The 14022-nt window shown below is 44.8% G+C and overlaps 1 protein-coding gene and 1 long non-coding RNA gene across 6 annotated transcripts in view; one reads left to right on the top strand and one right to left on the bottom strand.

Annotated features, from left to right (window-relative positions):
- The window catches only part of Kcnn2 (potassium calcium-activated channel subfamily N member 2), a 385056-nt gene that overhangs the window by 125144 nt on the left and 245890 nt on the right, over window positions 1-14022 (bottom strand). For 2 of the 5 annotated variants that reach the window (XR_008219161.1, XM_052742128.1), the window contains exons 3-5: window positions 9197-9395; window positions 7080-8362; window positions 6398-6493 (exon numbers count right to left, since the gene is read on the bottom strand). Coding sequence is in view for 4 of the 5 variants with exons in the window: in XM_052742128.1 (XP_052598088.1) it covers window positions 6398-6493; window positions 7080-8362; window positions 9197-9218 (1401 nt within the window). In the remaining variant the exon portion in view is untranslated. Of the gene's footprint in view, window positions 1-6397; window positions 6494-7079; window positions 8363-9196; window positions 9407-14022 lie in introns of those variants that run through there. The other 3 variants (XM_052742130.1, XM_052742131.1, XM_052742129.1) reach the window with 3 other exon arrangements.
- On the top strand, window positions 8359-9641 carry LOC128112789 (uncharacterized). The gene is made up of 2 exons (XR_008219163.1): window positions 8359-8483; window positions 9394-9641. It is a non-coding gene; the product is annotated as an uncharacterized LOC128112789 (long non-coding RNA).

The raw sequence follows: 14022 nt of genomic DNA, 5'->3' as shown, positions 1-14022 counted from the left end.
GGAACTGGCTAAATACTTTTATCAAGATGATATGAAGGATATTCTCATGCTGGGTACAATGCTGGACTAATACGTGACTAAGGTCAGTCCCTTCTTGTTTTATCAACAGAATTCTTAAGGAAGTTTGGGTTGAGATATGTTTTAAAGTAACGAATAACATATTATTCCCTGACATGAAGAAATCCTCGCTAAAAGCATCCATATAAAACCACATTCTGACCAAACATGATTTCGCTGGCATTAAATCAATGCAGGCTTCCTTAGCCTGCTCTGACAAGTGTGGTCTGGGACAATGACAGCCCTCAGTGTCCCTTCCTTCGAGCTACACACAAAGTGTCCCCAAAAAGGGATAGCTGGTCAGGCCCAGCCACTAGTGGTAAACCTGAAGCTGTCCTCTCCATTCATTTGTGATGCTGCTCTGTAAACACACCAGGATCACATTATTTAGTGTCACACCCATTAATAATGCAGAGATCTTTACACAGGCGGGTGGAGAAAATTCGTCCTGAGTGATTTTGTTACTGCAGTATACACCTAGTCAAAAGGCTTCAGAGTGTCACTGCTACTGACAGGGAGACTGTGGGCAATATAGAATCCGCCACTGAGCTGCTAATCACATGACGGAGCAAGGCAGCTTCCACCCCAGCAACTGTGGAGCCAAATAGTCATCCTGTAGCTACAGCTTCCATCTACTTTATAGATACAACAGAACCTAAGGCCAATCTAAGATAATTTTTAACTTTTTAGTCTTCTTCCCCTTCCCTAACCTCATTCAAAATTTTTAAAGTCAAACAATACAAATTTTCAAAGTATTCATTTCTGACCACATCTTTACAATGATTATACAATTTCAGGGATACGAGGTAATATACTGCCTGATGGATATAACAAAGTAGTTGCAAATAAGCCTGTGAGGTCCTTTCTAAACATTTTTACCTATAAATATTTTGTTCAAGAAGATAATAAGCTTTTTAGTCCTTGAAAAGAAAAAAAACTAATAAAGTCTCTCTTATAACATCCAGGATTCAGCTTGTTGTGGAAGAATAATAACATTCAAGAAAGCAGGGACAGAGGCACTGGTCTGTCTAAAGGGTTTTTTTGGTGCCAAGGCTCAAACATGGGGTCTTGTCAAGGCTGGGCACTGAGCTACACCTCTGGTCCTATTACTGAGTCAGCAATATTGCTGCTAGAATAAATCATTCTCATGCATATACATATATATTAAATATGCAATATATAAGAACAATATAGATAAGTTATTATAATAAATTATTAGAACATATTACATACTATATATATAGTATATATTAATATATATGTATATATGCTAGAAAAAATTAGAAAACTCCAAATTATTCATCAGCACTCATCACAGGGCTGACAAAGAAATCCACAACACATCATAAAATAGGATATGATCCAGCTATTCAAGGAAAGAATGAGCCAGGTCACTAGGGACTGATGGGAAACACCTCCAAAGTGCATTAAGGATTAAAAGCAAGCTGTATATGTATATAGCTACTTCTAAATATTTGATTTTGAAATCCAAAGGGGATGCGAAAGACACTTAAAAGTGGTTGCCTCTGAGAAACAGACTAAGTGTCCAAAGAATGTAACTTTTTTGGTTTTCTCTAAAGTCTTCTGTGCTGTTGGGATTATGTTTACTACTAGTATTTATTATTTTGTAAAAACAACAAAGACTACATGGGGTATTTTCCACATGGTCTAGGAGGATCTGCATGCTCCCTGTAGAAGTAAGTGGGAAAGCCAATGTCTCTCCTCCTTTACAGGGAGAACACCAGGCCTACCAGCCAGTGAGAAGGCGAGCCTCCCCTCCCCACCACCTCCCCCCACTGCCCAGGGGACGGCAGGTCACTAAGACCCCATCCTCAGTAAGCCCTCCTCCTCTGCGGAGTCATGTTCACAAGTGAAGAGAAATCTTAATTTCAATGTTTCCAGTTATAGAACTAGATCATTCATCTCTGAAAACCGAGATTGAAAGAGATGCAGAGAAATTCCATTATAAATGATCCAAAGAAAACTAAATGTTTCCCGAGTGCTACTTATCATGTAATTATATTACCAAAGGAAAAATCCTTTCCAATTTAAAGTACAGGACCTGCCAGTCTTCTGAATTCCGTAAGAACCAGAAAGACCATGTAGCACTCCAAGGGGCTTCCTTTCTCACTTTACAATCTTGTTTTGGCAAATCTAAAAGAATTCTAAACAACTCATTTTTATAATAAAGTTACTGCCATGAGAAAAAATGGTAGGGAGATAAAGTTGAAGAGAGTAAATGAACACTGTATTTGAACTTTCTTAAAGACTTTCATTTATATTTATTCTGTCAAAAAAAAAAAAAAAATATCTCCAGCCCTACTGCAGGGTGAGGACAAAGAAATGGCTCCAGAAATCATGCCTCTGCTCTTAACCTTGAGGCATGAGGAGGCAGAAAGTTGTTCATTTGGTATCACAACAAGTTTCCAATTGAATAAATCACAACCCTTATAGTCATTTGGACTTGTCAAAAGATGGTGATTGCATAAGCATGTATTACAGTTTGTTTATTTATATATTCACTTTATTCCTGCATTTCTTTTTTCCTCTCTGGATTTGCTGATTGATGCAGAACGCAAAGCCAAATAGGCATTTGAAAAAGTCCAATATCTCCTGAGCTAGAGACCTTCCCCATTCTGTTGGATTCTATATAAGCATTGCTGACAAATTAAAAAAAATGAGGGTAATTTCATTTTTGGTTGTGAGGAGTGAAAGTAATTAGTGAAATGAACTATATAGGTAGCCCATGCATTGAGCTGTCTGTGGTACTGAAAAAATGACCCCAAAGCTGAATTGTACTGTGCTCGGTTCTTCTGATCTAAAGCCTCCCCATCACACTATTTTAATCCAAACACTTCTACCCATGAGTCACCTGAACCATTTTATGTTGCCACATCGTGTATAAACATTTTATCAAAGGTCACACTGAGTCTTGCTTTCCAAGGTTCTCCGTTGAAAATGTCAGGGCCTCCCCAGGCTTGATTAAGGGATTCTCGTGGACAGAACATCAGGACATCAGCTAAACCACTTTTCCTGAATATAGTGGAAAAACACATCAAGCACCAGAAACTCACCCTGGCTAGCTGTCACTATCTAATCACCATACTGATATGCCAAAAGTAAAAAATAAAAACTGTCATTTTTTTTTATGACATGTTACATTCAAGGGCATGCCCTGAATGGCAGCACACCCCCTGTATTTGCCTGCCACCTTACCTCAGAGATAAATCAATATATTTGGTATTCTTTATAATAAACCTTGAAGTGTCCATTAGCCTAAAAAACTATACGAAAGAAATGCATTTCCCACGGTGATACAAAAAAAAAAAAAAACATTAAAATAAGGGTACAACTACTAATTTTCCATGATGATCATAATCACATACACTCAGTTTCTTTGAGCTTCAGGGCAAAGCATTATGTTCTTTGGATAAATGAGACGCTTCCTACTTTTTCTGGTTCTTCTTGACTTCTAGCTCAGAGTTGCCACCTATATTCGTTACTTTCCATTTTGTTAAAAAATTTTTAAGAACTTTAAAAAACATTTTACTTTTTAAATTATGTGTCTGTATGTGGGTATGTGCACATGAGTGTTAGTGCCAGAAGAGACCCGAGACACTGGATTTCCCTGGAGCTGAAGTTATAGGCAGTTGTACGCCATCAGATGTGGGTGCTGGGCACCCAACTCAGTTGTCTGCAAGAGCAGTATGTGCTCTTACCTGCTGAGTCAGCCCTCTGGCCCATTTTATTTAATTTTGAGGAAGCATTGTATAAGAATAGTGGAAGTGAAAACCCTCTTGATAAAATAATGAGCTTTTGTAAAAGCTGTATCCAACATAACTTGATATTATTACCTAAGTCTCTACTGTAATAATCATAGTAAACATGGCAGGTTTAACAGCAGCACATAGATCGTAAATAAGCCCAACTTTAAACCTAGCATTCTATGATGTTTGTGTCATGAACGGTAAATAAGCTTACTGCCTGTACTCTCCAGAGGGCCAATCCTTGTCCCCACTTTCACCCCTTATGCTGTACTATCTATCCAAAACAACTGAAACACACACGTTAGTAAACGAGGGCAATGTGTCAAGCACAATATAATCTGTTAAAATATTTTATATTTATTTGTGTCTATACATTTCTAGAGCTCTTACACCGTATCAAAATTCTAGGACACATAATTAATCTTAGGCAGATCCCCTTATAATGGAGTTATGGAAAAAAAATCTCTATATAATTCTTTAGAAGTTCATGTTTTTTAGAAGATCCTCTGTTCTTCAGGATAACACAAGCAGCCCCCCACCCCCACCCGGTGAATGCTTGTTTATTTAGCTGTGTGCTTTCGGGTGGAAGACCCCACACTAGGAAAGCTTAAGATTCATAAAAGCCATAATTGACAAGGTCTCTCCTGCCATCATGGATTAAACAAAACCACTCCGTCCTCCAAGCAAAACATTCTAAGCCATTTAGTTCTTAAAAACCAGAAAAAAACTCAAAGTAGCATTTTAAGCTCAACCCCGTTCATATATCAAATATGTGTGTTTAGAGGGGAAACAGATCAATTCCTCTCTGTTTCAGGACTCTTGGCTAGCAGCAGCAAGGCTCAGCAGGAAGAACGCTAGAGGAAGCGGAGAGGGCAACACCTGTTTTCAAGTTGGGCCTCTTACCTCCTGATCTAGCAGGCTACTCATTTCCTCTGACTGTTCCTGTCTGTAAACTAAGTCAAGAATCCTTTGTTATCTTCCACTCTTCAAGCAAAAATGACTTTTTTCTGTGAGGTCGAGGCCAGCCTAGTCTACAGAGCAAGATCGAGGACAGGCACCAAAACTACTCAGAGAAACCCTGTCTCGAAAAATACCAAAAAAAAAAAAAAAAGAAAAAAAGAAAATAAGACTCAGGCTTAAAGCACCACGGAAGACATTTGGAAGAATCTCAAAATCCCACCGTCGTGAAGACTGCACTAAAGACGACTCTATATACTGTCCTAATATTAAAATTCAGCCCCACGTGCCTTAGTATATTATTACTCACTCCAAATACTCTGGTTTTACCCTCATTCTCTAAACTCATCCCTTCAAAAAACACACTTGTCAAAGTTTAACAAACAAGGAAGCAAAAATGAAGTCATTTTTCCCTCTTCTCTTGGAGTTAGATTTCTCTTTATTCTGTTTGGACAGCCATTAGGATTGAATTCTTCAGCCCAGCATGGTGGCATACTTTTGTTCCCAGAACTAGGGAGGTAGAAATAGGTGGATTTCTGTGAGTTTGAGGCCGTCCTGGTCTACAAAGTGAGTTCCAAGACAGCTAGGGCTACACAGAGAAACCCTGTCTACACAGAAAAAAAATCCAAACACAAACCAAACCAAGAGACTGAATTCTTCTATCCTTACTGTGCATTGAGTAATTACTAATTTGAAAATAATGTAAATTGACATTAAAGTGCCCGACAAATGCATACAATATTTTATGTTCAAAGGCAGCCTAAACATGTAGGTTTCCTAGTCCTACCAATGACCAAGGATGGTTCAAAAATATTCTTATAAATTCCAAGCTGGAAAATATCAATCTAATTTTTGAATTCTCTAGTTACTTAAGGCCCCAAACTTTAATACGTGTTTGTGTGTTAACTCTGGGCTAGAGAAAACAACTGAGACTTTTTTTTTGGAGTGGCTTCTATCAACAGCAGTCAGCTTGAACAGAGAGCAAAGCAAATATTTTCCTGTTGTAAGAGCTCATGAGGGCAGGGGCCTTAACCTTCAAGTGACATTTAAAATACAATGATTGCAGGTAATGATCAACTAAATTAGTTAGCTATATACACTTTATGAAGTAAGTAAGCTGCTGTAAAGTGTGTTAGAGAAAAGGGGTGGTGTTTTTCACATGTTGATATGGGCTAGTGATACCGTGAACTTATTTTCTTCTATTATAATTATAGGCAATACCGACATGCAAGGTCTCCCCTAATGACTTACTCATTAAGAAAAGGTGTGTCAATGAAGAACACACATTGCCACACAGGTTCAGGATAGTGTGTATCTCTCCTTTAAAAACATGTGACTGGTGGAAGGGGATCGACCCAAAGAAGTTGGGGAAAATCTTAAGACTCTACCAAATGCGTCTGCGTGTGTATACGCTGTGTTGGTGTTTTGTTTTTTTTAACTTTCTGAGAGAGCAGGTCCTCCTGACATAACACTGCATGTGTCTCCTCTAACCTCAAGCAAGGACATAGCGGCTGGCTTGGGAAAGGCCCCTGCTGCCCTGCTTCCCTCTCCCCTACACTGTTTGCAAGGCTTTGGGTCATTTAAAAAAAAAAAAAATAGCCAGGAGCCTGTGTTACCTGTATTTCCCTGGCGTGGTACACGATGATCAGACCGAGCAGGATGATCGTGGAGAGACTGATAAGGCATTTCAGAGCTAAGGAATACAGCGACGCCTGCAATACAGTTAGATGGAACACTTTAAGAGAGAAGCACTTTCAAGCACCTTCCAGGCCATGAGAGTCAGTTCCGAGCACGTGGACCTGAACTCATGGTAGGGGACGCAGGTGCGGGGTGGGGGGTGGGGGGGCAATCTGTCTTGGTTCTGGGATGCAAATTATTTGGCCTCAAAGCCAAGGGAGAGGAGCCAGGTGCAAGGGAAAACTCCGAGCTTGGCGGCGGGGTCTGCACCATCAAGGACTAAAACAAGGCACCTGGCTCGCTAAAGGCTAGAAAAGTTCCTCCGGAGTTTAAACACTTCAGGTTTGCAGGTGCCTCCGAAACTTGTGCATCAGGAGAGGAACACGCACGCTTTCTCTACCCACTCCAGGAGCCACGTATTAACACGCCTGGATGCGGTGGACACTCATAACCCTGAGAACTTTCCTCTCCTGCTTGCTCAGCTGACTATGGGGTGTGCGTCCTAGCTGCTTCTGCTGCTCCGGGAGGCACTCTGTTGATCTCGGGGACACTTGCGACCCTGCAGGCAAAGGGTTTCCCGCCGGCGCCTATCCCAACCACCTGGCTCCCTGAAGCCCATACCTTGTCGTAGGCGCCCCACGACAGCTCGGTCTCGATGACCATGACCACGATGCCGAACATGCCGAAGATGAGCGCGTAGTCGCTGAGCCGCTTGCGCTTCTCAAACAGGGCGCGCCGGTGGCCCAGCTTGTAGCCGATGTTCTGGTTCTTCTTTTTGCTGGACTTGGTGCCGCTGCTGCTGCCATGCCCGCTGCCTCCGCCGCCGCCGCCGCCGCCTCCGGTGCTGCCTCCGCCGCCGGTTCCGTAGAGCGCCAGGTTGTTGGAATTGTTGTGCTCCGGCTTAGACACCACGATCTCCGGGGCTGAGGAAGAGGCGGCGGCGGCAGCAGACGGGGAGGACGCGCCACCACCTCCTCCTACGACGGACGCGGGGGGCTGCAGGGGCTGAGCCTCGGAGTCCATCTCGTGCAGGTTCCGGCGGGACGAGCTCAAGTTGCTGAGCGGACGCATGACGCCCCCGTTGTACCTGCAGCTGCTCATGGCTATTTCGGTGAAGGGGTTGCTCTCGCGGCGCGCCTGGGGTTGGTGATGCTGGTGGTGCGCCGGGTGCGGGTGGTGGTGGTGGTGCGAGAGCGGGGGCCCGGAGCCCAGGCTGCCCAGGCTGCCTGTGGGGCTGGCGGCGGGCTGCAGGCTGTGGCACTGGTGGTACTGGGAGGCGGACGCGGGCTGCTGCGCGTACTGCTGCCGGAGCGCACTGGCATGGCTGGACGGCGTCAGCTCGCTCACATTGAGCTGGCTGCCCCGGCGCGACGAGCAGCAGCAGCAGCACGAAGAGCCCGACAGCGGCGAGGAGGTGCGGGTCCGGAAGGCGCCGCCGGGCGAGGAGGTGCGGAGCAGCAGGGACAGGTTATCCCCCGCCCCCGCCCCCGCCGCTGGGGCACCGGAGGAGGCGCAGCTGTTGCACCGGAGGCATGGGCTGCTGCCACCGCTGCCCGGCTGCTGGTGTGCGAGGTGCGGGTGGTGGTGAGGGTGCGGGAGGGGCGCGAAGGGCGCGCACGGCTTGTCCTGGCTCTGTTGCTGCTGCTGGCAATGCAGGTGTGAGGAGCGCGGCGGTGGCGGCGGCTGCTCTGGGAAGAAGCCGCGCTGGAACTGCAATGGGGTTTCCATGTCAGGGCTGTTAAAGCTGCAGGGAGACCAGGCGGTGGTGCACCCTGCGCAATGCGTTATGGTCGGGAGCGGGGACTCCTGCTGCTGGTGCGAGGAAGGGCCCATGCCGGCTCCGGTAGAATCCAGGCGGCGAGTCCGATTGGTTGGGCGCACCAAAACAATGGGCATGACATCACCTGCGGGGACCGAGACTGAGTTTGCGGCGCGCGCGGCTTAGGGGAGCATGTGTGTGAGAGAGGTTGGGAGGGGAACCTGCAGAATGAATATCCCGGGGGGCGCAGGCCCGCTCTGGCCGGGGTGAGGACACTCGAGGGCAGGGGTTGCACCTGCGGATCGCGCGCGTCCGGGACCATGGTTGGGAAGACTGAGCTCCCCCACGCATAGCGGCGGGCTGCAGAGGTGGGAGCGAGAGCGGTGCCTCTCGCTCTACTGTCACGGCCCCCTGACTGGTGCGGGACACGCCAGCCCGAATGACCTGCCTGGGGCACTGCAGCTCTGGTCATGGGGCAGGCGCCAGGACGGTGCGAAACCCGAGCCACTCTCCCGCCCTCTCGCCTTGTAGGGCCGCAAGACAGCACCTGCTCGCCCCACTCCCTCTCCCCCGATCATCCTGCCGAGAGTGGGCTGCAGGCTGCCGGCCAAGGAACTGCGGGGGCAAGGCTTTGGGTAGCGGGGAAAGAAGTTTGGCGACTGCCTATGCGAATGTATCAGCGTTGGAAGCAAGCCAGCGCCGGATACCCGGCTTGGCCTCTGAGGGATCATATCCGACCCCTTGCAGGGACCTGTCCCTGCCGCCTAGCTCCCCAAGTCCCAGAATTGGGACTGGCAGCGCGGCCGCTCTTAGAGGAGAGCGTTGCGGCGCGGGCAGGGTTAACCTCGCGACGCCCGGGCAGGGGGAGGAGGGGGCGGGGCCGGAGGAGGGGATCCCCGGCGTCCGGGGAGGAGCCCGCTCGGGTTTCCCGGGTCCCCCTGGCGGGGGCGGAGGGCTTTCCCCACTAGCGCCCGCTCACATTTGCGCGTTCTCCGGAACATGAGGGGCTGGCGCCCCTGGCCTCCGGGTCCGGGGCTCGGGCGCTCAGGCGGTCCAGCAGCCTGAGTGGGTAGGTCTGAGGGCTACCTTGGTGGTGCAGACGAGTCTTGTTCCAGGGTCTGGGGGCAGCTCAGCCACCGCAGACCGCCAGCTTCTCCGGTTTTCCTCTTCCTCCAGACCTGCAGTACAGACACAAAGCAAAGGCGGGTCACTAATGCGCAGACGCCAAGCATCTTCCTTGTCATGGCCAGACTGCAGCGGCTGGGCGAGGGGCCTGGTGAAGGTTGACTGATGCCCATAGCCATCTGACTGCCAGTTAATACCGTGGTGGTGATTCGACTGAATAATCGCTGCCCTCGGACAGAGCGTTTCACTCGACTTAGATACAATGATTAATTATACTCTAATAAACCAGTAGAACTGCACTTTGAATTTTGCCATGGTGTGTCCTTATTGAGCTATACACAAACAAAACGGTAGGAGGTCTTTTTGAGGGCTCTTGATTAATATTCCATCATTAAGTCTAACATTTGTATTTGTGAATTGAAATTCCTAGCTTCCTAAAGGAAAAAAAAAAGAGAGATGAAATTGGCCAGTTAAATGTTTCAATTTAAAATTGTGATTTCACTAGTTTTTGTGATGGAGATTGCTAACAGATTAGACCAACACATTAAAGCGAAAGCGGATCGCTCTCATTAGGTAATTGGAATTCTCAGCTGGATCCAATTTCTTGACATTCTACTCAGCAGCTGCCCTAAAGTTGCTTACCTGGTATCTGCTTGAAAGTGTGCGTGTTTGTGCTCAGTGCCATTGAGTGAATAATTTATTTCTGGATATTCTTTGCAAGTGTGTTAAGCAATTGAAAATATTCGTGCACACAAGCAAATAGATTAAGAAGGAAAAGGAAAAAAAAAAGGGAGAGAATTGCCGTTAGAGCCATAGTCCTTGACAGGAGATAATGAATACTCGGGGCTTGAATTTCTAAATGATCTTGGTTAAAAATTGGATGTTAGTGGCTAAAAATCAAAGGCATTATTCTTATTATCTATTGTGATTTTTTTATTTATATCTCAAATGTGGGAAACAAATAGTGTTTAAAATGAAGAAATTTGTTGATCTTTTGAAGGCATCTGATAGTGCACAAATGCACATATGAGGCACATTACTACAGAAAATCATTCCAGTGAAAGAAGGGCGTGGTTGTGCATATCTGAGACCCTACACTTGGGAGACAGAGGCAAGAGGGAAAAGAGTTCAAAGCCACACTCACATACACAGTGGGTCTGAAGCCAGCCTGGACTATAGGAGGTCACTGTCTTGAAGTCTGAAGCCAGCCTGGGCTATAGGAGGTTACTGTCTTGAAAAACAAAGGGCCGGGTACAGTGACGCATACAGAAATACATGGACTTTAAAATGAAAGCTTCCAAATTATTCACCCTTAAGTCTGGAAAAAAAATTTAACTCCAGCATAAAATCCACCCAATATCTATTAGTGTACTTCACAGCAAATTGTACAGGCTTCTTTTCATTGCTCCTCGTTAGATGACTGAGTGAAATGTTTGACTCATCTTTATCTCTAAATACTTCAAAGAAGTATATCAAAAATTAATATGCTCATCACCAGCAGCTCATAAATTTAGAAAAGATTTTAGAGATGTCTCCCCAAATATCACAATAGCTGCTACTCATTTTAAATTATACATAAGGTTCTAGACTTATGAAAATGTCATACGGAAAACAAAAGCTGCATCCCCTTGTGTTGAGCTTCAGCTGACTTTCTCAAATACCACAGTCAACGCTTCCCACGGGCTTCAGAAACAAAAGGGTGAACAATATTGAACCTTGTGCTCCTCTCCACACACTTCTTTCTCTCTGTGTGTATGTGTGTATACTTTGGGTTACTGAGACACGGGTCCTCACTTTTCTCAAAGAAGATGTACAAATTAAAGGAAATGGGATCTCAGGAACACCGAAGCTCAGACTGACCTAACTTCAGCATGGCCAACATAAGAGTTTATAAAATAATAACACGAAAGTCACTATGACTAGAGAGATGGAGATCAGGCCAATGAGACCCTCACTGTCCTTCCATTGGAGTAAGGTGAGCACAGCTAACACATGCTGTGCCTGAGGCAGACTGGAAGCCCTTTCGTGGTGAAAACCACGGGCTTAGAAAGGCAGCCATTGTTTCATCTTTAGTCTGAAAGATGCTCAGGCACCTTTGACAAATGCCATATGTCATGACAGGTGCCAGATTAAGACATCCTTGTTATCAGTGTTGCTCTGGTAGATGCTTCTCATAAGTTTACATGCAAACGTTTAAATTATAGTGACTCTGACTTTGTGGGAATGTGTTCCTATGGAGCAGTGGTTCTTAGCCTGTGGGTCTTGACCTCCAAAGACCATTGGAAAACAGATATTTACATTAGGATTACATTATTAGCAGTAGCAAAATAACAGTCATGAAGCAGCAACAAAAATAATTGTATGGTTGGTGGTCTTTCCAACATGTATTAAAGGGCTGCAGTAGGTTGAGAACCACTGTTATATAGGGTTATAGAAATAAACACAGCGAAGTGAAGCAATTAAAGCCAACAGACAGTGCTTTTCATGTGGATGGTGTTTTGCACTTACACCTTCGAGTAAGTGGGAAAGGAGAGAGGGAGGAAAAGGAAATGATACTTCAAGCAATGATCTGTGGTTTCCATTGAGAAGCTTTCACACTGAGATATCTCCCCCTTTCTTCCATTAAGGCAAGCAAGTGCTGGAATTCCCCTAGCTTAACACCAGAGGTCACAGTCACCCACAAAATGCACTTGCAATCTCATCAGTTAAACAGCATCTCCATTTTAGCATCCTTCCTTTTCCTTTTTTGGCTATAGTTCTTTTTTCTTATGCCTTCTAAGAGTGGTTTTTTCATATTTGTTATATGTCAAGCTTGTGGACAGGCACACATCTAACATAACCAGCCCCTAAACACACAGCCATAGAATGGGTTTCCTGAGCCACAGATGTCTAGTTTTAAAAGTTTCAAGTAGGTTTTATGCCACTGTCTTATTTTATTCAAATCCCTGTTATGTTCCTTTTTTATTATTTTCTTCTACACAGGAATTGTCTGTACTTTCTGCTTCGTTGTCCCTTAAAAGGCAGGACTCTCTTGACCTAGGTGTCTGGGGTTTGTTTCCAAAATGCAGTCAGAACAAAAGAATCTGTTTCCTACACTGCATGGTCAAGCAACTAAGCCATTTTGAGAATGGGTTTTTGTTTTGTTTGCCTGGCTGAGTCAATCCTTTGATAGTCCTGAACCTAAAGGCTGTGATGAGATCCAACCTCTCTGAGCTTATTTTCCTTGGCAATAGATTGAGGGGAATCAAGACAGCATCAGTTGTTTTCTTAGTATAGTTGCAAGTTTCCTGAAAGACGACAATTCAAAGGTCCACCAAACAACATTATTTTAAATCATATATTCCCTAGTGTCACAATTAATACATTATATTTGAGGCAAACATTAAAAAATATGTATTTTGATGCAGGTATACATACCTGCATCATGATGATAAAGTATTAAACCTGTATTAACCTATTTTTCCAAAGGCTAATAAATCATGTTGATCGCCAGTCCTTAATTTAATTAACTTTTCTATTGATTTTTTTTATTCTCTTCATTGTCTTCTACTGTTTCTCAACTTATTAACCTATCTACAGAAGTCCCAGAAATGCTAGAAAGACACAAAAGGTAAAATCATATTAATCTTGCTAGCAGAATTTAACTCAGGTTACATATTAAATGGATGAAAAGGCTGAACTTATTGAATAATAGTGGTTTTTAAGTCTGCGGATTTCATAAACACATATCCCTTTGCTATTAGAAATGGAGAAAGGTGGGAGGGAGGGTGGGAGAGAGGGTGGGTCACTGTTTGAAGCCCAGTGGATTGTACACAACTGTTTCTTAATGTATTGTTTTATTTGTATCTTGCAAAAAGCCCAGGCAGACGGCAGAGAAGGTTTTCTTGTTATCTCCATTTTGCAGGTAAGGAGGACACCAGAGATAGTGCCTGCCCTGCCCTACCTAAGGTGACACTGGTGAGCGGCAAGGACAAGCCAGATCTCTCGACAGTCTTTTGGGTCTGTGTGGTGTGTCGTTTGCACATCCTAGAGGCCTTGCTCCACAGCAGAATCACACACGGGTTGCATCCGCTTACCCAAGAGTAGAGAGCAGTGCCTCTGAGTGTTTTCTCCCTGACTCTTCCGTTTCCTGTGATCTTTCTCCTCTCGTTGGCTTCATTGGATCAACAGGATAATTTGAGAGAATTTAATATAAGTGTGGAGGAAATGGAAGTACTTTGTGCCTGCTGGTCCAAGATGCCCAATTAAAAATACATAGAGAGATACAGGAATAGAAGTGTGTTTTCCTTTTTTAAACAAACAACAACATGATTCTGAGATGTTCAGCTATACTCCATACTCTTTCACTGACTTTGCTACCAGCCAGGGCATTCCTTATTTGGGGCTACATCCAGCAAAAAGTAAACGATCAGTGAGACTATTTGCTGGACCTACTGAGGGCTATTTTGCCTGGTCTTCTACAGCTGTGGAGGAGAGAGCTCTTGGTCTTGCAACTCAGAGGACTTTTTCGATTGTCATTCTTGGACTCACCCTGTGCCATTCTTTCTTCTCTTCATGGCAGATTGGTGAAATTAAGAGAAAAGAGCCAGACTTTACATGACAAGGAGAGGCTCGTGTATCTCCCAGATGGGGTAGAGAGCCAGCAAAAGTGGAATCAAAGATCATAATTTTAAAATGGCC

This window comes from Peromyscus californicus, unplaced genomic scaffold (genome assembly GCF_007827085.1).
Source record: "Peromyscus californicus insignis strain IS unplaced genomic scaffold, ASM782708v3 Scaffold_17__1_contigs__length_78620276, whole genome shotgun sequence".
Lineage (NCBI taxonomy): Eukaryota > Metazoa > Chordata > Mammalia > Rodentia > Cricetidae > Peromyscus > Peromyscus californicus.
Note: the sequence above shows the minus strand (reverse complement) of the source record. Positions and strands in the feature narration are given on the sequence as shown.